Consider the following 27,722-nt stretch of genomic DNA (forward strand, 5'->3'; position numbering starts at 1 on the left):
AGTTTCCCAAATTAACGCCTTGCAGTCTCAGTGTATTGGTATGTTCTAACAAAAACATTTCATCCTCAGACCTCCAACCAACCCTGAAAGGGAGCTGTACTGATTTCAGAATGCACGTACTGCTTTTGAACTAGATATACAGAGTGCGTTGATGTTGGCAGATGTGCTCCACCCTTTTGCCCCTTGCTAAGACACATATTTGGGATTAGCAAGTGGACCCAGCCATCAATCCATTCTCCCTGGCCCTGTCTCACTTCTATTTCTTTTAATCCTCTGCTTTACTCCAAGAAAGGAAGACGGAGGAAATCTTCCGCTACCCCAGTGTCTGGCCCAGAGCTTGCTGGTCCCTTCCTAGGGTGCTCTGCAGTAAATAAAGCTTGCACAGTGACATGAAGATTGGAGGATGCTTTGCAGCTGAACAGAGATCTCTGTTCAAGCAAAAGTTGGTCCTTCATTAGATCAGCCCACGGGTGAAATGAAAGTGTGGTGACATTAGTAAACACCCTACCAGAAGCAAAGAAAAGACTGCAGACCCACAGATGAGTCACGAAATCTGTCTGTTCCAGTGCTCTAATTACATTGCTCATCCAAGAAAAGCCTCTTTTGGAGCCATTAGGTCAGAATCCGTTCTCTCCTAGCTGTAAATCCCTCATAACTCAGTGAAGTCAATCGATTCATATTGGTGTAAGCAAAATCAAGTGCAGTGCACTTGCACAGCCTTTGATCTTTCTGTCTCTCTCTGAACGCAAGCTCACAGAATGCCATTAAAGAGACAAGAAGCCCAGGCCCCCAGGTCTTGCACATGCTGCAGGCACTCTGAGCAGCAAGATGGACATCAAGCGCTACAGTTGAGAGGTGAAGGAGAAGCCAGAGAAGACACAAAAGCCTTCTTTCTCCCCTTCAAGATAAAAGGCTGTGGACCTTCCAGAGGACCTATGGACACTTGTAAAAGGGTTGGAGCATGTCACATTAAAAGCTTACGTACAAAAGAAAATAAATTATCTGTCTGTCTGTCTATCCATCTACATTTCAGGTAATACCATCTTTCTAATAGAAAAGCAAACACAATGAAGCGGATCTCCTGTGGCTTTCCAGCAGACTTAGTAAGCATGCATACCTTTCCTGCTACACAGAACTAAACACTAGAAGACTGAAGACCACCAAAACCAGACATTTCTGTTTCAGGAAATCACCTGAATGAAGGATTCCAAGAAATGGTCCGTTTTGTCTTTACAGATGTTTCCAGCTTCTTTCTCTTCTTCAAAGTCTCTACAAATGTGTTGTGCAGGAAAACTTTCCAGCCCCTCCTTGGCAAAGAGCTCTGCACTGTGAATGGAAGCAAAAGTCACCATTCAAAAGACACAGGATGTTCCTCCAACTTTATGTGTATTAGGCAACAAACTAAAGAATGGCCCTGGGTCACAGGAGCATTTCCTCTTCTTAAATCTAACACAACTTCCACTGAGACTGGTGTTGACACAGTCTTCTGGTTGGGAAGACCATCAACCACCTGCTTAGTCCGCAGTCCTGACTCTTTCTATCTGGATCAATAGGGACAGCAAGTTCTCAAAGGAATAAAAGAAGAAGGAATGCCTTCAACAGGCAAGAGCAGCTCAGCTTGAAGAAATTCAATAAGGAAGCCCACAAGAATAGCTTGAATATTGCTGATAGTGTTGGAATACATGAAAAGTAAGGGAAGAAGGCCATGAGGCATCGACTGGAAAGCATAAGGACATTCCTCTGTCTAGGATTCCCTCCAAGCAGAATAGCAGCTGAGGAATATAAAGCTTTTAGAATGCAGAAAGCTGAAAGGTTGTCCCCTCTTGGATGTCCTGAACTTAACGTTTGTTCTTACGAAGTCATTTTTTAAGTCAGTGGAGATGACTCAGGAAAAAAAGAGCTTTTGAGGAGTAGTTTCTAACAATATTGTAACACCTATTTAATATATACCCATGCTAGATATATAAATGGGACCTTTTGGGGGGCTGGAAAACCTCTTCTGTTATTTAACATGAATCTCAGTTGGGCCTTCTATCCCAGACCCTGCATTTAATATACCATCTCCAAAATCTGAAATGAGGTCCTGTGGGTTATATGTTTTCCACAGCACTGAAATGTATGCAGTATGATGGAGACAAAGATATCTGTAATAGCTGATACGGAACTATATTGATTTTGTTGGTTATATGATGTTTATTTACTTTTTTAAGCCCTGTTTGAGAACATTTTCTGTTCCTTTCAGGCTACTGCCACATTTTCCATTGCTACAGGAGCTAATATTGATGCTACACCGTGTGTGTGTGTGCATTTGTTGGGTGAGTAGGAGGGGATGCTTCCTTCAAAATACAGGCTCTCCAGACCAGATTCTGCACACATTCATCTCAGTTCAAAGCCAACAAATACACCAAAACAACCAAGTTCCACAGTATTTACAGAGAGCAGCTGTGGTCAGAATCCCTCCCAGTCTGTCAGGATCCACCATTTTTGTCTGTTGGGAAAGACGTAGGTGGTCTCTCCCACTCCCTGTTGATGGAAGGGGGCGGGAATACAATACCACATGGGAATAAAAAAGCAGCTTTACGGTGAACTGATACATGAACAGGAATTAGCAGGGTGGTGGGAAGGGAATGAATCAGCCAGTCCCAGTGAAGACAAAGAAATTTTTCAGACACTACCCTGGATCTCACCCACTCAAGGCACAGCATCTTTTCTTGGCCCCTGTGATATATCACCTCTTCCCCTCACAAAAAAAAAAAAAAAAAAAAAAAAAAAAGTATTGCATTATCAAGAAAACCTATAAAAATGACCCTGCCAGGAACAGATCAACCGACCCTACACTCAACCAGTGACGTACAGTCAGTTCATGGATGCCAAGTCAGCCCAAGGCATCTAGAATTGTTTGTATGTAAATGAAGCCCAGACCAACACTGAAGTATAGAAATTATGGAACTCAACCAATGTTTGGGCATATGCACTTCCAGAATTAGGGAAGTCTTCATCGAAGCTATGGAACATGAAGAAATATATGGTCATGATCCCTAAGGTTATTTCAAGAATGGCATGTATTTATCTCACTTTTATAATAAAAGACACAGACTTGAAGCCCCTGGAGGGGGAAGAAGGTTTTGAAACACAAAACTGGAGGCTGTACAAAGGCTTAGAGGGCTCTTCTGGAAAAAAAGTGCATTTGGGCTTAAAATCTGTGTAGTAAATTATCTGTTCTCCCCTTGGTGCAGGCAAGTAATTCCTCTCACTTTAATGGACAATTTTATGGCTGCTAATAACATTTGTAGCTAAGATAATGACAAGGATAATCAAATCCCATGCTTGAGGGCATAAACTGATGGCTGCGGGGGTTAGCAACGAAATCACCATCACCATATATTGCACAGGTGTATTATGGGATAGATTTCTTTCCTCCAAAGTAGAAAGGCATTGGTGTCTGCCAAGATAACAGATTGGATGATTGTCTGTGTTATGGAAATTGCTGGTTTGTATGCATGGGATTTAGGAAAAGAAGAGAAACCTCTTTGTTTCAGCATGACAGAATTTGTAACCCAAAATGCAAAATGAGCAAGGGTTGCAAGATGCATATTGATGTCTGTTCTAGCAGAACAGCTCTCTTAAAGGCAAGTTCAGCCTTGACCATACAGAAGTCCACTGCCAGATAGCAAATGTTGCTGTACCTTTAGTGCCATACTTGGAAACATCCACAGAGTGTATAATCCCAGAAGCTGAGGGCTGGGAGAAACCTCAATAAGCTATTCGACCTGTTTCAGGATGCTTAGATCCTCAGTCCATCACTTAGGGGTTACTCAATTCATCACTCAGTGCCTGTACAGCAGCTATCAGCCACCGACTCCTAGGAATGCATGGCTTGCATGGACCTCAATGGGTAACCTAATCCGTTCAGAGCTGAGGCAGGCTGAAGTATAGCAAGTTCATGTGTGTTGGACAACTGTTAAACCCATTCAGATAAATATCCTACTACTGGCAATTTGGAGGTTCCTTACAGATCATGTTACAGCTGTTTTCACAGCTGACAATGAACTGCAATGAACAATGAACAGCAATCTGCTGTGCTGAAGAGTAAACCTTGTGTATATAAGTAGGAAAAACTTATTGTCCTCTTTACAACAACCTTTCACTTATTGAAGACTCCCTTCGTATATTTCTTTTCCAGACTAAACAATCTCTGTCCACTTCACACTGAATACAAGTCAAGTCTTCTCCGAGCATTTTGATTTTTCTCTTCTTCTCAACACACTGTGTGCCCAAAACTGAACCCAGTTTTCATGTTGAAGCCTTACCAATACCAACCAAACAGAATAGCTGCCTTCTCTGACTTCCATCCAATGCTTGCTGGTTTTGAATGTCTCACACCACAGACTCCTATTTAGACTGCAGTCCACTTTATCAGCATGATGTTGCAGTACTTGCATCTAGTTAGTTCATATCATTTTTCTATGTGTGCATTTGATGTTTCCTTCTGCAGTGTAATACTTTGCACTTGTCTTTATTCAATTTCATCATATTGATTTCAGACCATTTCTCCAATTTAACAAAATCATTTTGTATTCTTCTCCCGCCCTCCAAAGTGCTAGCCAGCCCTCTCACAAGTAATATGTGTACTCTCTGTTCTATCAGCCAAGCCATTAATGGGAAAATTGAATAGTACCAACCACAAGACAGACCCTTGTAAGACTGTACATGTTATGTCCATCCAATTTGACAGAAAACTAATGATAAATATTTTTGCATTTTTTTATGCTGTTGTGAAATTATCTGGTGGCAGATTTAGCAGGACACAACGGGGTTTGTTTTTTCTGTCCCATTTACAACCACCTGCACATATGTGCACTGTGCACTATGCACATAAAAGTGTATGTGCTTTTCACATGTGCACATAGTCCAACACATGCACATAGACAAGTCCAGCCACAGTGCAACCTCTAGTCCACAGTGTGTGTGTGTATCCAGACCTTCCACCTACCTGTGGCAATTCAATCCAGTCTATGTTTTTCTACTGTAATTACGAGAACTAAATGGCATTATAATGCCACATATGCAATAAATGCCACAACCTAATGCTCCCTCACTATCAGCTACCTATTGAAAAACAACAACAAAAAACCAAAAAGAAAAAAAAAAACCAGAGAAGTCCAGCTTGAGTTACTCAAGAAAAATCTGTATTTGTTCCAGCTTGTCCCTTCTTATCCCCTAGGTACTTCCACACTGATTGTTTAACAGCTTGGTCAAATATCTTTCAGAGTATCAAATTTAGGTTGACTGAGCATTAACTAACTCCCCATGTTCTCTCCTGTCCCTTTTTTAAAGATAGGCAGCATGTTTGTTTTTCCCTGCAACAGCCACTGGTAGAGCTGTTCAAACAGCAGCCATAAAAAGCTGGTGACATTGCTGACAGTGAACAGTTGCTGCTTAAAGAAGAGGTTTGATTCTTATCCAGATATTCAGCTGGAGACAAAATAGTAGGATGCACTGATAATCCCTCAGGGAAGCAGGAACCTTCAGCAAAAAAGGACAAGATAAACTTAAATAGTTCCCAAGCAAGATCCAAGACAAACTTCAAACAGCCTGTCTGTGTACAGAACCATTAAAAATAAGGCAGGAGGAGGCTAGTCCATACCTTGCCGCAAGGCAGGACGGTAAGCATTGGTCATTCTTGGCAGATGCTTGTCTATCCTGTTCTTCAAGACCAGCAAAGAAGAGCCCACACCCTCCCCAGGCAATGTATTTCAGTGTTTCACTGGTATCATTGCTAGAAAGATATTTTTTTTCTCTCTCTGTGGCCACTGTAATGCTTCCTTGCCGATGTTTAACAGCTTTTCTTATTCACTGTACCTACTCAAGTTCTTCAGGAACAGACCATGGTTTTGATCAGATTTGAAAAGCTCCCCAGGCTGGATTCTTTTCAAAGAGATATGGAAATATTTTTTTAACTGCTCGTCACTCAACCTGCAGTCAGGTTTCAGCTAGTCATCCAAATCAGGACCACATATGCTCAACAGCCAGCAACTTCCACTGTGATACCTATTGCTAGGATGCTCGGAGCCAAGCTTGCATCCCATGCATCTACTTCTTCAGTACCACCAGCCTTTACTGTGGCCCATCTTGACAAAAGAAAAACCTCTTGAAACCTTTCAAAAGAAACCTGTGTCATACCAAAATGCCAGCAGCTGACCTGCCTACAGTCATAAGGTCTGACTTCAAACATCACACAACAGCAATGAAGTAAGGTTGAGGCTTTATGAAAACTTATCTCTGGTGTCCGTCCAACAAGTCAAACCAGAGCTGAATGCAACCCATACAGATTAAGATATCACAAGCAGTGGTAGGAAGGCTTCTAAACGAAAACATAATTGAGGGTGGATATTTGGGAAGAAAACAAAAATGAAGACATTCTGAATCATACCTAGTGCTTCTCAAGCATTAAAATAAACCTCTTGGATGTGCAGTACATTCATGAACTGACTTACAACACTGCTAATTTGCCTCTGTTGGCCTATGTTAGTAGGTATCAGCTTAAGGTGTTTCCTCTGACTGGCAGAGTGCACCCGTTAAGGCAAACACATTGCTACTAAAGTCTAATTGTTTTGAAAAGCACCCTTTAAATAGCAGGCCTTTTACTACTAGGCAGGATGTGTTTTAAGAGCAAGTCATGAGCTTAAGCCTTTGCTGTCAAACGACTGAATGATCATTTGTTTGTCAGAGAACATTACCAGAAAAGAATGCAAAAGCTGATAGGGCATCATGACTGAAGAACTACCATCTCCTTCCTGTTCTTGGGATGTTCATTCCCACATGAAACAGCAAGGGCAGGAGAAACTCTGAAGGAGAGAGTTTGAGAAGATCACTGAATTCCTAATGTATCAGTTGAAAGGTCAACTGAAGAATTCAGCTCAAATCACTGGGATTTCCAGGTGCTTCTGATGGCACAGATCCAGTGTCATTGTTTTAACTATCAGCTGCCTATAAGTAGCTTTATCTTATCTCTAACACACCTAAGTAATACTGGGGGTGGGGGGAGACTGCAATGATAACACATATTTGGTGTCCAGGAGCATACAAATTATACATCAGGGACTTTTATGGAGGATGTGGCAGAGCAATGGTGGGCAGATCCCTTCAAATGTTGGGAGAGACTCTCACTCCCCAAACATTGATCCCTGCACTTTAACATCCCAAAATATGTTTTTTTCCTCTTTGGCAGTCTAGGGCAATTCGGGTTTTTTGACAGTCTAGTATAGGTGACAATCCTGAATAATGCCGAAAGGGCATCCTTCTACCATTTCCAGTCCTCAGCAGAAAATACTATATGCATTATAATGTAGGGAACTCTTCTGAAACTCTGGTCTCTCTGGAAGCCCAAGAAGTTTCCAAAGACCAGAAAAACTGTGGGGGAGCACTGAGACTTCAAGTCACCTCTGCAAGTATGAGGTGTTTCTCTGCTGCAAGATTGTAATGGCAAGTTCAACTGTCTTTATTTCATGAACAGCTTCTAAACATTCCAGATGCAGTGTCTTATATGACTCAGTCTGTATGCAGAGCCTTATGGTCAGGGCTCCACATCCTTTCTGCTGCTGGAGATCATTTTATTGCAGGTTCCCTAGTTTCCAGAGCAAAGTTATCTAAAGGACCAAACTGCAGATTTTTAAAGATTATTACTGCCAATACACTATTTTCACTGAGCGAAGTCAGATCTGTTTCACCATACAGTCCAAACTTAACAGCTAACAGCAACTGTTCATCAGTTCAAGTAACAGAGGCCTAAACCTTTGAAACAAGAGTATTCAACATCTTTTCCTACTGTGTCTGGTCCTAAAAAGTTCCAGACGGGTGTGAAATGCAGCAAAGTGACAACTCAAAGCTCCACGTGGTCACAGGTTTGTTACAACGGTTAATTTCTGGTACGGTTGCCATAGCAATGGTCTGTGATGGTTTAAACATAGGAGGAGGACATCCTCTCTAGAGGACATCAAAAGAAAAGAGGGTGGAAGAAATAAAATATTCCATCTGCACCCAAAACACCTCTGTAATGAGTTAATAGTAGCATGCATTGGAAATTACTGACAGTGCCAATTGCCTTGGGAGCAGAACTCTTTTATTTCTACGGTCCCTTCAACATGTCAAGAATATCCCTAAATTGGGAGACTACGAACATTTCCTCGCAGCTAATCTCCTGCACTATACAATTAGAGAGAGCTGCTGCAGGTTTCATTCATCAATCTGTGCCCTAAAGCTCTCTGTGAAATTTTCCTGTCTGAGAAGGCTCATGCAGCTAGCAAAGGGAGCAATCTTCTTCGATGGGAGAGCAAGGAGACAATCATCTTCCCATCAGATACCTTTTAACCCCACCACTCGCCTGCTTTTCTCTGAAGCTCTTCTTTCTTGCTGGTGCATGGAATTGAAAGAACAATACAGTCTATTCCCTCCTAATCATCCTAGTAAGTAACAAACACATGAATCCTTAATAGAGGTATGTCTTTCACTGACATGCCCTAATTGTCTCCATAATGAAAGCAGTCAAGAAGGATACTGAACCCTTTAACCAACTAATGATTGCATAAGCCTCTTGTGACAATTGGCCATATATTGAAAACAAAAGGTGACTTAACTCCTTAAAAAGAAAAAAAAACCCAACCAAACAAACAAAAAACTGCTAAAACACTTAGGAGGTTCTTCCCCGAAATAGAAAAGAAGTTAAGTGTGTGTTACACTCTAAAACCAAAGGAAAGGTGTCCCAGTGGATCAGAAGAGGTTGGCTCAGAAGAGGTTGTTAACTGTCTGGCAGCAATGAATGAAAGCAAAATACATTAAAAAAAAAACAACATACCACCAAAACAAATAAATGGAACAAAAAGCATCAACATTCTTCCTCAAGGTGTTTCTGTGCTAAACGTTTAAGGTATGCAGTAGGCATGTAGTTAAATGTTTCACTTTCGATTAACAAAATAAAAATCAGTATAATTGCCAAAGGCAATGTACATTTTAGCTCCACAAACTCTGTTTGCTTCATTATATAAAAAAAAATGAAATCTGAAAACTGCTATTTCAGATACATTTCCAGGAGTTGGTCTGTTACAAAATATAGCTCCTTGTGTTATAGAATTCATGTCAAATTATGGCCTCATCCAAAACTACTGTGACTCTTAATATTCTCTCCATTATTTACAACAGATTTGTTGTAAATATTTGGGGGGTGGGGGTGTCTAAAATTCTTAACTCTTAGACCCACTCCCTTTAATCAAAGAAACTGCCGTTACTACAACACCACCAATACCAATGTTAGCTGTAGCTACTCAAGTCACAGACACCTGGTAGGGTATGGGTAACCTGGGAGAAGGACTCTACCCATACATTTTAACTCGAAGTCAGTAGATTCCATAGACTATAATGCAGAGAAGGTAATGAATTCAAATTAATTTGCATCTCAGCAACCTATGTATGTGAAATTTCGGAAGTAGTCCATGGCTTTACTCAAAAATACCCACAAGCCAAAATGAGCGGTATAGGCTGCTACACACACGAAACATTTGTTGCAAGTCCACAATAAACTCTTAGTTCAACTTAGATGCCACAAGGACTCTTACTGATTAGTTCTGCTTCACCAGCAAGAATCCTTGCCAGCATCTGTTACAGGGGATGGGGATATTTCATGCAGTCTTTATCTGGATCTAGCCAAGGATCTTCATTAAAATCCATAGAAACTGGGTAACTAAAAACCTAAAGGGCCTTTGACAGAAGACACATAGTAATAACAGAGATAATTACCCAGAACTGTCTATGGTGCTTCACGTAATAAAACTCCAGGTTCTGCTATTACTGTATTTCAGAAGACCTAAACTGCAGGAGTTTGCTAGTATCACCTTGAATTCATTATGGATGTCTGCCTTTGATTCGTCTTCACTATTTAATCTGGCTATAAACTAATGCCATGTGGTCTGCAAGAGAGAGAAGTGAGTTGTTTGGCAATTAGAAATAGTTCCCAACCTGAATCTTCAGAAAGCCATTTTATCTTTTTGTCTCTAAATTGAGGGTAATTTTTACACAGTGGTGTTGTGAAGATGAATCACCTAATGTCAGTAGAGCATTCTGAATATAAAGTGCTGTGGAACTCCAGCTCGAAGCCATCAGCATGGCTTTCAGCATTTATGAAGGAATATGCTCCAGCATTGAAGGAACTAAGCACCTCAACTCAGATTGCTTTCAAGGGAAGACAACAGCATTCTGGTCCTTGCTTTGATCCAGACCAGCAGTGTGTGTCCCAAAACCCATGGTGTCCAAAAGGCAAACTCCGTTACTCCATAGATCTTTAGATCAAGCCTCATAGTTTTGATGCTGTTGCCACAGAACACAAAGAGATTTTTATTCTTTATAGTTGAAGCTAACAGCTAAACTTCTTCCCTTACCCTTATTCTAGAACATCTCCTCTCCCTCCCAGTTCTGCCCTGTTAATTTCTGCTTGCCATCCTCGGTATCAGTAGGATCATTTTCTTCTTCAGTTAACTTCTTCCCCAAAAGACTCACCCACACCTCTAATGTTTAGCCTTGTCAGTGGGTAAACACAGATATTTCTATGCTGACACTTGCCAACGTACATAAATGGTTTTACTGCATAGAACAATAATAAATAAACAAAGTGCATATAGCAGAGAAAATGAAATTTCAAAGATCTTTGGTTTTCTTTCTCAAGAAAAAACAAGCTAGCCCAGGAACTATTACAGCTCAAAACGTGGAAAAAGGAAGATTCAGAAAATCATAGAACATATGGCTGATAAAGACTTCAAGAGGTCAACCAGTCCATCTTCCTCCCCAAAGGCAAAACCAGCTATAACGCAATCATTCCTGACTGATTTTTGTCTAAACTCTTTTTAAAACCCTCCAACAGTGGAGATTGCACAGGCTCCTTAGGCAGTATCTTCCAGCATGCAACCACCCTGACAGCTGGAAAGAGTTTCCTCATGCCTATCTAAATGTCACTCACTTCTAGTTAAAGAAATAACTTATGAATAGTTAGGAGGAAGTGAAAAAGCACCAAATCCTAAAAAACTACAAGACACTAATTTCTCAAGCCTGGTCACACTAAGGAAATCTGCTGACACCATTACCCAGCTGAGTGGTTAGAGGTTTCTTGACACTTCCCCAAAACTGTTTTTCAGACTTTTACTGGATATTGCATTTGCACTACCAGTAAGCCATACAGTGAGAAGCTGCAGTTCAGCATCAGTCTGAGCTGTATTTTTGCCTCGCTTATCAGTGATTTTTAAAAAGCTTTTGCTAATGTGCCTCTGGCAGGAATTTGAGGTATCATTGCGAAACCAGTTTTCAAGAACTCAAGAACCGTTTCTACGAACATGTGAGCAAAGTGGCCACAAAGTCCCCTCTGCGTTAGCAGAACACTATTTTGGATACTTTATTTTTTTTTTTTTAATCTCCATGAGACAAAGAATGTAGTGTGAAAAGGTCTTGTAGAATATTTTAGCAATGCAAGGGAGCAAAATCCTATGCACAATTCATCTTCATGCGGCTCACTGAAGCTGACCTCATCCTTGCCTGGGAGATACCCCCAACAGATATGCAAGTCCTGATCATCCAGTATTCTTCACTGAAGCTTCAGATGGTGTGAATGAATAGATTTATTACCATCTACAAGCATTCATATCACCAGAAAATCTTTCACTCTACTTTCACCTGAGTTTATTAATTAGAGTACCTTTAATTGACTCCGTGCTCATTTGGGTTTTTTTACATGAGATATGACCTTCATGGTCTGGGCAAGTCACGAATGCAGCAGTTAAGTGACTGAAGCATTGGTGTCTTGATTCTCTCTCTTTCTCTTTTCATGTCTTGTTTTCTTCTTTTCTTTTATTTCTTTCCATTGCAAATTGTTCATCTGTCATGATTCCCTACTCAAAGCTTTTCAGTGGACTGTCTTTAAATATTACTATCCATCAAAAACCAAGAGCGGACTCAAAACACCAGAGGCTGGTCTTAAAGGAGCAATACTGACAAAATAATTCACACATGAAAACATGTCTTTTTCCAACCCATATTACAGACTGCAACACTACCAGCCTGGTATTTTTATACCCATTTTATGGAAGGGTAAAGTGATGCAGAGGGGGATATAGAGACTTAACTACTGTCCTGAAATGGATTTAACCATGTGTTTGCTTAGTTCATTAATGAAGATTCAGAATCCCTGTCAGGTCAACATCTGCCAGAAGCACGCAATCTTCTCATCTGCATGTAGACAGCTCATGAGTGTTTAGCTGTTCTGTAACCAAACAACTGTCAATAGTTGATATTCCATCACCACTACAGGTATTGCACCATATTCTTTCGTCTGTGCTGACCAGCATAGTTCAGTCACTGCTTGCAGTACATTTGAATCCAAAAACAAAGGTCTAAAAGCTAGAAAAAGTGACTAGCAATTCAGAGCACACACTGTCTTAATTTTGCTCCCCTTACAGTCGCTTCTCAGGAAAAAAAAAATAAAAAAATCCTCAATCTGTTTGTTGTTTCAGTTCATTTTAGGGTGACATAAACAGCTTTTAGTTCTTTACATTCTGCACAAGCCTCCAGAAATATTCAGTGTTTACTCGAGCTCAGTGGTGTTAAATCAAGTATGACTATCACCCTTTAAGGCCTAAATGATGGAGCGATATCCATACCAGTAACACATTTTGACAGTGTTGACACCTGCTTACTTAGAAGCAGTTTACTCACTCTTATAAACCTGTAGAAATGGGCATTAAAACTTACTAGGAATCCTAGGAGTTAAGTTAACTTTTGTTTTCAAAAGCTGGTGTTTTCAGTCATGGTATCCAGCCTTTTGATGAACTCTGTGACCTATTTTACAGTGTATCTCACAGAAGACAAGTAGCTGGATGAAGAACTTGATTAAATCACTCTGTCATCATTTTGGCTGTGTAACTGGAAACGGCTGTGTAACTGGAAATGGATAGGAAATTATACTAGGTAACTCTGAAGTGAGAACAATCCCAAAATGAACTCAGCAACTGGTGAGAGCCAAGAACAGCTTATTAGTTCTTTTTGACCACCTAAAACTTTCACAGAATTAGAACATGGCAAAAACTTTGTGAAAGCTGGGTATTTTTCTTTTGCTAATGGATTTTTAAGAGCAGAGTGATGCTGTAGCACCTGCCATGGTTGATTTTTTGTTGTTGGGGGGGAAAAAAAAAAAAAAAAAAGGGGAAAAAACCCCGAACAATCCAAACACCAACATTGCACCTGTGGAGCAGAAAACAATGTTGTGTCCCAAGTGGAAAAAACACTTTTTCCATTTACTTGCTCGGCCCTCGCTTCTTTGTTTGGTGCTGGGCTTGGCAAATGAGCAACAACCCCCTACCGCCCTCTAATAAAAGCCAAATGCTATGGATTAGAGGACCTTCCAGTTCCCACACACACCCCCACCCCCACCACCCCCACCACCCCCCCGGGCTCTCCCGCAGCAGCCCGCTGCGGAGGCTGCCGCCGCGGGGGAGGGGGCGCGGAGGCGGCGGGCGGCGCTGTCCCTTCAGCACCACGGCCCGCCCCGGCCCGCCCCGCCCCCACCGCCTGCCGGACTACACCCCCACCCCCCTCCCCGGGAGGCGATAAGCGCCCTTGATCAAATGAAAGGCAGGCATGGTATTTCGAATCACCACGGCGAAGAGGTAATCGCTTCAGACACGTTGCTAGCACGGCAAAATCGAGAAGAACAATTAAGTTCCACATAAATTAGTCACCTATCATATGCATACTGCCAGACTTTGCGGGCTGCTGGCTCCTGTGGGGCTTCTCCGAAGAGCTGTGGAGGTAGCTGTAACTCCACAGCAGGCAATGAAGGTATTTATTCACTCTCTTGTAAAAATCAGCCCTGCGATGGTTAGTTAGATGCACTTTTGCTGGAGCACCTACTGACTACAGCCCGTTCACCAAAGCATATGCCACCGCATGGGCTGCTTGGAGTCTGCCTGGAAGGTTTCAGAGGGAGAAGGAAATGTGTGTGACAGCGTGCGTGCAGTCAGATTAAAAATAAGAACCACCACAAAAGATGAATATGAACATTTTAGATCACTGCCCTGTGCAAGAAACATAATCTCTTATTTTCCTGAGAACTTAAAACATGGAAGGTCCCCTCTGTGAACCAAATCATTTTAGGATAAATAAGAAAGTAAAGAAAAACCTTCCATGCTCGCTTTTACAGACTACCAGTATATCAGATAACACCACGAAGCTACTTTAGTACCAAAGAGATGATACACAAAATAGAAGTGCGTTTGGCAAGATGCAGAGAGTAACTATTAATAAACTTTGGAAAGACGGATCACATATCCTCCTGGAGCTGAGTTTCCTAAATGAACAATCGTTAAATAATGTCTGTCTTTCTGTGCCATTCTTTATTATCACTCTTTCTCCCAGTGGCTCCCCATTGCTATACACGTTCTAAATTTAAACAATTCTGACATCCCAAAGTGCCTCTGCCTACAGAAATGCCCGCTATCTGCTGCACGTTGAGCTGCTCCAAGCTTCCTAAACAAATCCCAGCTCTTTGCAGGAGAAAACGCTAAAGCTTCACAAGCAAGTTGCACTTGTTTCTAGGTAAAATACGAAGAAAACAGGAGCTACCATAAAAGCAGCCTTTTCTACCTGTCACCAACCAAGCTTAGGAATGCAGAAAGTATTGCAGCTCCCTCTTAGCAGGAGTATCGGGACCTATGAGGCATGTGCATGGAAGCCCTGTGCTAATCCAGAGGGGTACGACAGTCCAGTATTCACTGTTGCACAAATAAATGACAAGAGACAGATCAAGGAAGGGAGAATCAGTGACCAAAAGGGGAAAGAGAGTTCTGACATGGTAATGAACATCAGGAAATCTAAATCATCGGCCAAAGTTACATGCTACTTTATATTCTGTAGCCTATTAATACATGCATTTTATATAAATACATCTAAGAACAGAAGAGGAAATTACCCCTTAGAAACCTTATCTTTGTGAGGGCAAACAGGCTCTATACTGTCAGATGGTCTTTCAAAGGAAATTTGGTACTGCCCCAGGTATAATATAGTCAAATACAAACCTAAGTAGTCGCTGCTCAAAGGGCAGCAGACAGCACGTTCTGCTGAAAACTGTCAGTATCTTCAGGTGGCAATGTGCAAATTTATTGTAACGAGCCCTAAATGGTAAAAAGATTGAGTCCTTCTGGATTAGACAGAGAGCTAGTCTTTCGTGTCCTGTCCGATATAAAGCACTATCAAACAGTCACTGAGCTACAGAGGTCTTTTTGGATCTCCCCAGATGTTAGGGGGGGGAACATCTAGAAGTGCTGGGAGAAGCACATTACCAACAGCCTCAGTAAATCCACCTTTAATGAATACAAAACCAGAAAGAACAAACCTGCTCATCAAGCCAAAGCCAGAGTTGTAGCACAGTTCCGTGCGCACTCTGCAGCCTCTAGTTATTGTGGTATTTATTTTTTAGAGCAGGGAAGCAAACTTTATATGAAACGCTCCACTTCAGCTGCAGGGAGCAGAGAAGTACGCAGTGACAGCCTGTGGCTGTGTCCACCAACTATCCCTCGACCATCCTGGGCAATGGTGTTTCTGGGAAGCTGGGCAGCACGGATGTGACAGCGGACATCATTTTACCTGTCAGACCGCATGCCCACAAAGAGGAGACACAGATTGTGACCTGTTGGCACATCAGACACTCCAGCTGCAATAAAAACTTCAGGAACACGTTGGGAATGCCCGGGAGAGGCCCAGCAATGGGACCACAGCTGTGGGAACGCACCACAGCCCTTGCCAACACCAAAACAAAGTTTGCAAAAGCAGGGTTACACTCGGCTGCATCAAGGGCTTTCCCAGCTGATCCTGTTCCCATGCCCTCATCGTCCCCATCGTCATCCAGCTGCCTTCTAAGTTTTCTTCATGTCTCTTCAGGAAAGGTGCAAGGAGGAGCATGGCAACAGGGTCTCCTTGTTCCTGAGGGCAACCCCAGGAGAGTGTCAACCTGCCTCTTCCCCCCCTCCTCACTGCCACCCAAGCCACAGCTTGATGGTGGCCCCCTGGCCAGCACCAGTCCCCCCAGCCAGGACAGCCCCTCTCCTCTCCAGTCCCACCCAGGGGACGAAGTGTCCATCTCCGGGGGAAGAGGTGTGGGACACCCCAAGTCCAACAAGTGCTGATGAAGAGCAATGAATTACATAACGCAGGAGGGAAGCAAAAAAAAATTCAACCGGCACTTAACCCTTTGCATGCTACCGGCCCCCTGCCCCTCTCCCTTTCTCCCAGCCAGGGGGGCTTTTGCCCCAGCCCCGGCCCTGACCTCAGAGGGCCTCCCCGAGGTGAGACACTCACCAATGGTCGTGATGACCGTGATGGCAAAGTAGAAAGAGCCGGCGAATTTCCACTGGACGCCGGCCCGGTGCGGCTCAGACTGCATGATCACCAACTCCAGCTGCCGGTAGTCCTCGCTGGTGATGTTGTACTTTCCCTTGAGCCGGATCTCCTCGGCTTTGAGTTTCTCCTCCTCCCGCATCTCGTTGTCGGACTCCAGGGCATCAAAGACGGCAGCCCCGACCAGCAGGTAGGTGAACGTGCAGATGATGAGGGACAGGGTCCGCACGTTCTGCCTCTTCATGGCCGCCAGCAAGGGGCGAGTGAGGGGACCATGTCCCCCCCTGGCCGCCCGGGGATCCGACAGGCCGCAGCAGCCGCAGCAGGGGGGCAGCTGCCGGGGGGGGTGGCGGCGCCCGCCGCCGCCGCTGCCGCTGCTCCGGGGCAGCTTGTGCTGCGGCGGCGGCCGCTCTCCGCCCGCCTGCTCGGGCTCCTGGGAGGAGGAGAGGCACAGGAGGCTGCTGGAGCGCCGGGACCAGGTGCCCTGGAGCCTGGAAACTCTGCGCAGGACCTGCCCAAACCAAGCCGTCCCAGTGCGCAGGGCCATCCAGGGCACCCCCGCTCCTCCCCAGCACCGAGGCCAGGGGCAGGGGGTCCCCGCCGCGGGAAGGGGGCGCTGGGCGGTGCCCCGCCGAGGGGCCGGCGGCCCCGGCCGGAGTCCTGTGGCGGGGGGACGGGCCGGCGGCCCCGGCCGGAGTCCTGTGGCGGGCGGGTCCCCCCGCGAAGTTGCCGCGGCGGCGCGGGGAAGGGTCCCCCACAGCCCGGGCGGGGCGCGGCGGGGAGGCGGAAGCCGCCGCCGTCCCAAGTTTCTTCAGGCGGCGCGGCGGAGCCGGGGGGGGCCGGGCGGCGGCAGCGCGCCCATCCGCGGGGGGAGGGGGGAGCCGCGCAGGGGGGCGAGGTGGCGGCGGGCGCCCGGGTCCCGGCCGTCGGGGGCGGCCCGCGGGGGGGGCCCGACCCGCCCCGGCCCCGGCTGCCTGGGGGAGCGGCGGCCGGGCGGGTCGGGACGGGCTGGGCGCTCTATTCCTTCCGCCGCGGTGCGAGGCGGGCGGCGGGGAGCCGGGCTGCTGCAGGTGGCCGCGGCGCGAGCAGCGGAGCGGCGTCCGGCGCGGCGAGGGCGGCGGCGGCGGCGGCGGTGTCAGGCGGCGGGCGGGGAGTTGGGGGCAGCATCCCCGGGCACGGCGGGCCGCGCCGCCGCTCCGGCGGGAGGCGGGGGCGCCGAGCCGCCGGCGTGGCCCTGGCGGCGGGGAGCCAGCGCCCCGCAGGAGCCGCGCCGAGCGGGAGGAGCGGCGCGGAGCCGCCCCGGCCGGCAGGCGGGGGAGGCGGGAGGGCAGCGAAGCAGGAGCCCGCCGGGCGAGCCGGCAGCCGCGGAGCACCTGCCCGGGGCAGCGGCGGGGCGGGACGGCGGCGGGCGCTGCCTGCGGCCGCGGGCTGCCAGGAGGAGCGAAAAAAAAAGCCGGCGGCTTCCCCGGGGAGAGAGCGGCCCCGGGAGCGCGGGGAGGGGGCTCGGCCCCAGGCGGACACAAAGGGAGAGATGAGGAGAAAAATTGGAAAAAAAAAAGAAAAAGAAAAAAAAAAAGAGAAAAAAAAAAAAGCTACTTTCACGGCTGCTCCCCCGGCGCTTGGGGCTGGGGCTGCTTTATTTAGGATGATTTTAGAACAAAGCCGTTAAGAAAAAGAGCAACCGTCCTCCTCCTCCTCCTTCTCCCGAGCTCTTGACATCATCTCGGGGAAAATCGAGCCCGCGCCCCTCAGCCATCGCCTGCGCGCGCGCGCCTGAGCGTGTGTGTGTGAGTGTGTGTGTGTCCGTGTGTCCCCGTGCCCGCTCCGGCGCTGGCACGGGAGGCGGGAGCTCGCCCCGGCCCGCTGCGGGGAGCGGGTTAACCCCGTCGGCGCCGCCCTGTCAGGGAGAAGCCGCGGAGCTCCCCCGGCGCGGCTCTTTCCCGCCTCCCCCGGGCTTGGCCACGCCCCGGCCGCCGAGCGGGGCCGGGCGGTGGCGGCGGGGCGGGGCGGGCTCCTGGCGTTCCCTCAGGGGCAGCCCCGGTGCGGCCGCCGCGGCCGGTGCCAACCGTCACGGCGAGTGCCGGCCGGGACAGGTGGCCTGGCCCTTCCCCCCACGGCCGGCGGCCCGACGGGGCTCTGCCGGCGGGGGCCAGCGGGGAGGGAGGGAGCGGCCGGAGCGGGCTGCGGCTCAGGTAGCGCTGCGCCCGCCCGGGCCCCGACGCCCCGCGCAGAGCTGGGCTCACGCACGGCCGCAGCCCCCCGCCCACAGCCCGGCTTCACAGGCCGCGGCCCCTACACACGCACACGGCCACACACCCTGCAGCCACACACCCCACAGCCACACACACCCCACAGCCACACACCCCACAGCCACACACACCCCACAGCCACACACCCCACAGCCACACACACCACAGCAAAATACACCCCACAGTCACATAACACCCCACAGCCACACACCCCACAGCCACACACCCCACAGCAAAATACACCCCACAGCCACACACACCCCACAGCCACACACACCCCACAGCCACACACCCCACAGCCACACACACCCCACAGCCACACACACCCCACAGCCACACACCCCACAGCCACACACACCACAGCAAAATACACCCCACAGTCACATAACACCCCACAGCCACACACCCCACAGCCACACACCCCACAGCAAAATACACCCCACAGCCACACACACCCCACAGCCACACACACCCCACAGCCACACACCCCACAGCCACACACACCCCACAGCCACACACCCCACAGCCACACACACCACAGCAAAATACACCCCACAGTCACATAACACCCCACAGCCACACACACCACAGCCACACACACCACAGCCACACACACCACAGCAAAATACACCCCACAGCCACACACACCCCACAGTCACATAACACCCCACAGCCACACACACCCCACAGCCACACACCCCACAGCCACACACCCCACAGCCACACACACCCCACAGCCACACACACCCCACAGCCACACACACCACAGCCACACACACCCCAGCCACACACCCCACAGCCACACACACCCCACAGCCACACACACCACAGCAAAATACACCCCACAGCCACACACACCCCACAGTCACATAACACCCCACAGCCACACACCCCACAGCCGCATACACCCCATAGGCACACACACCCGCTCTAGGCACACACACCCCAGACACAGACACACCCCCACACACACACCCCACACACACACACTTCCCCCCACAGGCACACACCCCACACCGCATACACCCCATAGGCACACACACCCCATAAGCACAGACGCACTATAGGCACATACCCCACAGCCACATGCACCCCACAGCCAGACACATCACAGCCACACACCGCAGCCACACCCCGCACCACAGCCACACACGCCACAGACACGTCACAGCCACACACACCACATAAGCACACACATCACAGACACATACCACAGATGCACACCCCACAGCCACACATACGCCCCAGAGCCACACACACCCCACAGAGACACCACAGCCACAGCCCACAGCCACACACACCCTGTAGGCACACATCACAGCCACACACACCCCCCAGCCACACACCCCCACAGCCACACATACACGCCACAGCCACACACGCACCCTAAAGCCACACCCCACTGCCACACACCCCAAAGCTGCACACCCCACATCTTCACATCACGTGCGCACACACACGCGCACACACAGCTCTGCATGCCACAAATCCTCTCCCAGAGCCACACACACGTGCTGACCTCCACACACGACAGGCCCCCAAACACAACCCCACACACCACAGCCCTCTCATGGTCCCCAGCCAAAGACACCACAGCATCACACCCCCCAAAGCCCGCCACAAAACACACAGCCGCACACCTACTGCACAACTACCCCGCAGTCCCCCCCACCCCACAGCCCCCTCCCCGACCACCGCGCTTCCCCAGGCACGGGCATGCACACTGATGTGCACACACAACACAGGGCCATGTTCCCCGTGGCTCGGAGGAGCCAGCCCTGCTCCCTGCAGCCCAGCCCTGTGTCTCCTGAGCCACCAGCCTGCTGGGGGGACCACGATCCCCTCAGCAGCTCCTGGCTCTTGTCAGCCCAAGGCTTCAGGCCAGGACCCTCACCGCATCCTGCCCAGCTCCTCCAGGCACACCTCTCTCCTGCTCCACCACCAGATTTTCGGCAGCAGGTGTTCCTGCAGGAGCCTGGGGCTGCTTTCGTGTGTGCCCTGACACCAGGCTGTCCCTTATGCTGTCACCTGGCCCGTGCTAACTGTAGGCCTCCTCCTCTCTTAGAGCTGAGATTTTCAACTGGGCTGCCTCTGCCTTCTCTGAGCCTCAGGTGACGTCCCCTCATTTTAGATCTTTCTGCAATACTGGAACCCCAGGGCTCATTACTGTCATCCTTCATCCCTAAAAGCAACTCACCCTCCTGACTACAAGTTGTCTAAGGCCTTTGGATGCCCTTTCTGAGATACACGGGGGCAATGGGAACCCGGTGCCTTGCAAATGGATCAAGAAGGCTGAGAGGGCAGCTTCTCTGAGACTGAAGCTCTCTGAAAGGTGTGCCTTAGGTTAAGCAGACAGAACAGGTCATAAAGCCCTTTGTGAAACTCTTGGACGCAGGGAGGAGGAGAAATTCATTTCATTAACTTCAACAAACAGGATTTCACCCAGGGCAAATTCTGCATCGCATCACCTGAGCATTACCAGAATCGTTAGAGCACTGCATGGAGCAGAAAGTCCTGCCTGCCAAAGGAAGCCTGTACATAACAGCAACAGGGGGAAGGAGGGGAAAGAAGGAGAAAAAAGGAAATATCTGGTTTCGATCAGCTCCTTAAAAATAGAAGTCTGATTACCATTGCCCATTTCTGATTCCCCAAGGGAGAGCAGAAGAAAAAGAAGAATCTATAAATAGTTTGCAACACAGAGAATCCTATAGCAAAGTTGCTGGGAAAGATCAATAGCATGATTCAAGGAGGGCTCCAAATTACATCTCAGGGGAGGGAGGTGCTGAACAGAATTGATAAATGAGTTGCAAATGCTGTGTGTGTTGTGTGTATCTAATTAACAGAGGGTGACTGGGATCAATAGCAACGAAGGAGCTGGTCTAAAAATAGCACTCAGGCACGGATTGCAACCTGCAGGCAACAGCTGGGATGGAAATGTCCCCTGTAGTAATTAACCTTTAGCTGGCAAGCGTTGGTTAGCGTGGGGTCAAAGCAGAGCCTGTGGGCAGCTGGGAAGGGATGAGGTCTCCGTGGGACTTCAGTGCAGTGAGTGGCATGACAGTCATGGAGGGTACAGGCACAGCCAGGAGCTTGCAGCCTTCCAGTGGTCAGTCTGCAGTGTCAAGCTGCGGATTGGTGTAGTGTTTGCTGGGAAAATATCTGAGTATTAGCATTTTGCTGGGGTTGTGGAATGGGAAATATTTGTAGTTCTGTGTACTTGCAAATATTTCAACATTGCTTTGAGGAAAAGACACAGTAATTTTTTAAACATCTATTTACGTCTACAAGAACTTGGGATTTTCTTCTTTTTTCCTAACCTTGCTGCCAAGAGAGTCTCCACCTCTCTGAGGACCAGTCTTTGCTCAACCAGACTCACCAGCAGAAGTCCGTATTTGAACCACAGAGCAAATAACGTCCAAAGGGAAGTGTCCTTCAATCCTTCCATCTACAGCAGACTAGTCAGGAAAACTTCATGGAGAAGGATTGATGTTGGACGGGATGGTCTGTGGCTCAGCTCACAGGCTCTGCTGGAGCACCAGGCTGAGCTGGCATCACCCAGGTGAGAGGCAGAGACACATATACCCAGGAACAGAAAGTTTCTTGTCAGCCTGAGTGCAGGATTGGGACCTGGGGCATATGGCATGATGGAAAGAAAAAGAAACAATAAAGGTGAAGAATCTAGAAAATATCTCTGTAAAGCTGGCATGGAAAGGGTTGGAGGGGTAAGGGATGAGTGAAGAGCTTTTCTTTCCTTCATGTAGATGGAAGTGGCTAAAAAGATCTTTCCTGGCCTAAAGTTTTCTCCATAAGGTAAAAAAAAACCACAACCTCTTCTATTCTGTTGTAGACAGAGCTACTAAAGGACCAAACCTTTTTTAGTCATGAAAAGGAAGGTTAACTGCAAGCGTCACACATATCTTAGTTCCTCTCAGTTCAGTCTAACTTGAGGGAGAACAAGCAGGCTGCAAGATAGCCTTGAGCTGTGTAGGGGTTGCCCTGGCAGGAGTGCTAACCTAGTGTTTCACCTACTCTCTCCACAAAAAGCCAATGGGAGTTAGAAGCCTCACACATTCAAGATAAGAGTGTATGGGTGCTGTTATGTTATAGCAGCTTTCCAGTTTTACCTTCAGTTCCCTCTGCAACGCAGGCATGAGCTAGCTGCAAGGCAACTGGCTTCTGGGTTGCGTTTGTGGACCTCTCTAGTTGAACTGTCAGAGATGCTTCTTCACAGAGATTTAATGTCTCTCTCTGTGCAAGAAGGGGCTGCCAATCCATGAGCCACCTACCAGCTGAACCACAGGAGTCACAACAAACCAGATAAGGAAAAAACCCAGAAAAACAAATGAGAAACGTGATCAAAACTAGAAAGAAAAAGAGCTAACCTATTTATTTTTCTGTACAGGTTATCAAGAAACCATTATCCTTCTCTTGAAAAAATGGCATGAAGATGATCAGAACAGCAATTCTGGTTCAAGGCCAAAGTTCATTTAGCCCAGAAATCTCTCCTCCACAGAGGCTATAGCAGACATGAGGGAGAAATGCATACAAAACAAGTATGTGTGATTCTTTTGCAATTCCTTAAATCCTCTCCCAACTTCAGACTGTTTTAATTCAGAGGATTTTCTGAGCCTCCGTTAATTGCTTTTAGTGACCCATGACAGATCTTTCTCCCAATAACTTGTCCTCTCTTCCTGAATCCAGCAAAAATTTTTGCATCCTCAGCAAAACCTCTCCTCCTCCCCGAAGAAGTTCAGCAGATCCATTATGCAAAGCAAGAAGAGCACTGCCTTTTATTTGTTCACACCAGGCTTCCTTTGGTGGTCCCCAGCCCCTGCACTGGAAGAGAGAGCAAATTCTGCAATTTCTCTGTGCCACTCATGGTTTGGTAGAGACTTGGAAGTTCAAGAAGGTAGCCCCTGTCCCCCGTGCGGGGGTGTAATGTCACAGCTCTGCGTGGCTTTACCAGCTTCCTGCCATAGCAGTAACAGTAAGAGGCTCTGTGGGTACAGGCAAGCAAGGCAGAGGCATAGCCCTGGCTCACTTTGCCCTATAAATTGTTTTTGGCCCTTTTGGGTGTTTCTTTGAATTCCTACAATAAAAGTACCATACGAGGCATTGTCCTCTCCAGGGCTGTATGCCCTAAGGAAGCAGGAGATATGTATTGACACTTGATGGGTGTTGAAATTTGCTGTGGATGTTCTTTTGCGTGACAATAGGCAATTATTCGTGGAAGGTGGTCACACACAAGGAGTGGTTGTTGCCATGCTGTTTACATGAAAGGAGTGCTTCAGATTTGTAGCAATTCCAACACCTGGCGAGATTGGCAATGCGTAAGAAAAACATTGCAATTTCAGTGATTATGAATAGCTCACCAGAGATCCCCCATAAAAATTCTTCCTTGTAAGTCTGCAAAACTCGTTTATTAAATGATCTGACCGTGAATGAAGACTGTCCAGAATGCGGCCACAGCACCAAGGTGAATGTTGTAATTCTAAGAAGTGGGAAGTGGCTCAGTTTAAAAATGCAATGCCTGACTCAAAGCCTATCATTGCCGTATCTATCAGCTCTGGTGGCCTTTGCATCAGGCTGTTATCACGAACACAAAGATTATTGTGACAATTATTAGAGACTGGATTGTAAGGAGTGAAACTTCCCGTCAGCTTCATAAGCTGTCTTCATGTCCTTTGCTTCCGCCAGCTGTGTGCATTTGCACAGTCACTGAAGTGTTTGTGGACCATGGACTTCTTTGGCTGACTGCGGGAGGAAACCGAGCTCAGGTTACCAGGTGAATACACCTGTGTCCGTAGAGCTGTAGCTCCGGGAAAATGACGGAGGAGGGAACCTTCCCCGTGCAGCTCTGATTTTATTCTTTGTACCTTTTCCCCTTGATGTTCAAAGGAATGCTACCTCTATTGGATACACTCAGGCGTGTCTCAAATGATTCAACAGCCTTGCCTTCCTCAAGCAGTGTTTATGCAGAAGAAGGTAGAACAGCGGGCTGGTGCTTTAATTCTTGCCTCCATCCCCCCTGTGCCTGCAACATGACAGCCCTCTTGAAAGTAATCAGCAGTGACAGAAAACATGCATGAAAAGTCTCATTGACTTAGGGAGAGGGTGCTTGCGTGAAGCAAATTCACATGTGGGAGAAAAAAAAAAACCAGAATCAGACCTACACTTCATATTTTTCCCACACTCAAATTTCTTTTTTCAGGGAATTCACTAATATTAAATCCACCTAGGTGGCAGGAATGTGAGCATCTGGTCCAACCAAAATAGTCTCTTCTGTTCTATTTTTATATTCATGTATCATTTTTATTCTGCAGAGCTTGTGCATGGAAGAAAGGGTGAGTTCACTTCTCAGTATACAAGCCAAAGGTCTCTTCCAGAACTGCTGTGAGGATTTGGAAGATGTTTCACTCAAACACAGAATTTATATATAGGCACAAAGCTTTCATTAAACATGAGCAGCTAAGGGGACAGCATCAGTCACTGACAGTAATGTATGCACGTCTTGTAGGCACACTATAAAGGAACAAGCTGCCTTGGAGAAATTAATACAGCAAAGGTGTTGATTTTTGATGCTTTTTCACTGAATTGTCTCCGCCTAAGTTTCCTGAGCCGATGTGACTTCCAGATCTATTTGTAGATTACCAAATGCTCACAGGGTGACTGTCACTTTTGCATTTACTGCAGCTGATGCCTCAATGTAATATTTGATGCATACTTTAGATGACTACCTTACGTACTAAAACTGCTACTGAATAAGAATAAGTCTCTACGGAGAACCCTGGCAAAGTAGAAAGGAAGAGCCCTGTACTGGCACACCCTTCTCCATCATCACCAAAGGTAACTGAGCTGCAAAGATGCAGAGCGGGTCTCTCTCTGGAAGAGACATCTTTCTGTAGCAACGGGTGCTATATTTTAATGTAACAACTTCTGAATGAATTTGTAGAAGTGTGCATTTTGCTAAAATCATCAGTGAAGGAGGAACTTGATTGCTTAGGGGGCTTACTGGCTAGTGCAGTAAGTTACAACTGTTACCCATGGAATGCCACTGTCATGGAAAAATAGCAGCTATCATGAATATTTGCTGTGGCGTTGTTCTGTCCAGAAGAAAATACTCCACGTTGCTTGGAATATTTAAAATAAGGCTGAATAAAATGTGCTGATTTACGTTCCTTCTCTGTGTTGACTGCTTGAGCAGCAGGACCTAGCTTTTATCTCCTTTGAATAAATGGTTGATGTATACACATCCTTTTTATTTGGTAGAGATTGAGTGGGCTCTTCCACACCTCCTCCTATTTTTTTCCTGTTTGAGGATACATGAATACACTCACCCTTCAGATACCTCTGTAATTTTCAGAGTGCATTTTGTGCTAACATATTTTCTCTGGCCTCTATTCCCATCATTTATGACCTGACTGCCTCCCAGTAATGGAAAAACTTTTTCCAACCAACATTTTCCTCCTGCATATACCATTTTTCAGGCAGGGAACAGAGAGATTTACCAAAACCATAGAGAAAGCCTGTGCCAGGTGGGGTAGCCAGCTGCAGCCTTAGCCTAGATCTTTTCACAAACGAAGACAGACATCCCGTGGCATGTCCCCACTGCTACCACTTGCATCTCCTGCAAACCTGTCTCCATAGTTCAAGGCCTGCATACTCCAGTCTAATCCCTGAATATTCCAATTGTGGGTGCAACTTGGGACTCTGCCTAGGACACACTAGGGCCAAGGAAGCCAATCTTGCAGAGCAAGTGGAAGAGCAGCATCTTCCTTCCTCTCCACAGGCATGCTGGCTGGAAGTGTCAGCTTTGTCTCACCAAAATCAGGCAGTGGTTGGACTAACTAGCAATTAAGAACTTGATGCTAAATTTTGTTATTATTGTATCTGACTGCGTTGAAATGGAAGTAAGACCGTAACAGTAGCTTAAATCTCAGCTAATTTAATTACATTTAGCTGTGCCAGAGCCTCTTACAGCTATTTTCCAAAATAAATTCCAACCTGTATATACACACAAGACTAAACTATTCCTTTGAAAGGAAGATTATAGTTTTACTTGTACAGATCAAGCAGGATATATACTCTAGTGAAAACCTTTCCTGAGAAACTCAGAGAGTCAGGGCAAAGGCAGTACCATCTTGTAGAAGGAATTTCCTACCATCTCATATTATCACTTAGTTTGAAACTGGAGGAGGGAGGGAAAATGAACCACTAATAACTGCCCAGCTTTAAAACCAATTTCCGTGGTCAAGACAGCCTGTAAATACACAATATGCTTTAAAAAGGATTGATGCTGAGGAAAGTGAGGTGCACATTTTCCTGCTATTGAAGTCAAATAAAGCTTTTAAATAGCTTCCATTTTCGAGAGTGTGTAAGAGCCTTCTGGCTGAAGACAAGGGATTTGATTCTCAGCTCTGTTACACGCATTTAAATCAGGAGTAACCCACTGAGAATTGACCTGGTGTACATTTGTTATGAGAAAAGAATAGGGCAAAGACTTGTATAAAAAAATTCTAACAAGGACATAAATTACGATGATTTACACTTTTGGGCCAGGAGTTGAGAGTCCTTTTAAAACCACAATTGATTGATGAAGCCTCACAACATGCCTGTGATTCAGTAAGTACTATACTCAGTTTGCAGATGGTTGCTCTGAAGCACAGCACTGTTATATGGTTACAAGCCCAACAAATGAATTAGTGGCAGAGCATGAACCAAATGCAGGTTGCTGTATCCTAACTATCATACAGCCGTGCCTTGGGACAGCATTTCTTCCTTGTGGTTGCTCAGTACAGGCCAGTCTTCCTGAGTAAGCTTATAATAATACCTCAACAGACTGAGAATGTCTGTGGGTTTTGTCTCTCTTGGCTACCAAAAATTATGACTTGGCGTCATCATGGTGCTGCTGCCGTTATACCTGCATCACCCTGAGACCCGTGGCTTTGCTTAACAATCTACACTCCATTTAAGTCGCTGAGGTAGAAATTGAAAAACCATGCTTACTAATAAGTTTAGACATTCTCAGCTGCTCACTGTTATTAGTAA

General features: G+C 46.8%; 1 protein-coding gene across 1 annotated transcript in view; it reads right to left on the reverse strand.

The window, feature by feature from the left end:
* KCNK9 (potassium two pore domain channel subfamily K member 9) overlaps positions 1 to 17,092 on the reverse strand; it is an 84,643-nt gene extending 67,551 nt beyond the window's left edge. The window contains exon 1 of the mRNA XM_056333221.1: positions 16,387 to 17,092. Within this exon, the coding sequence (XP_056189196.1) occupies positions 16,387 to 16,972 (586 nt within the window). The 5' untranslated portion in view covers positions 16,973 to 17,092. The remainder of the gene's footprint in view (positions 1 to 16,386) is intronic.
* Between the last annotated feature and the right edge of the window lie 10,630 nt (positions 17,093 to 27,722).

This window comes from Falco biarmicus, chromosome 3 (genome assembly GCF_023638135.1).
Source record: "Falco biarmicus isolate bFalBia1 chromosome 3, bFalBia1.pri, whole genome shotgun sequence".
In the NCBI taxonomy this organism is placed as follows: Eukaryota; Metazoa; Chordata; class Aves; order Falconiformes; family Falconidae; genus Falco; species Falco biarmicus.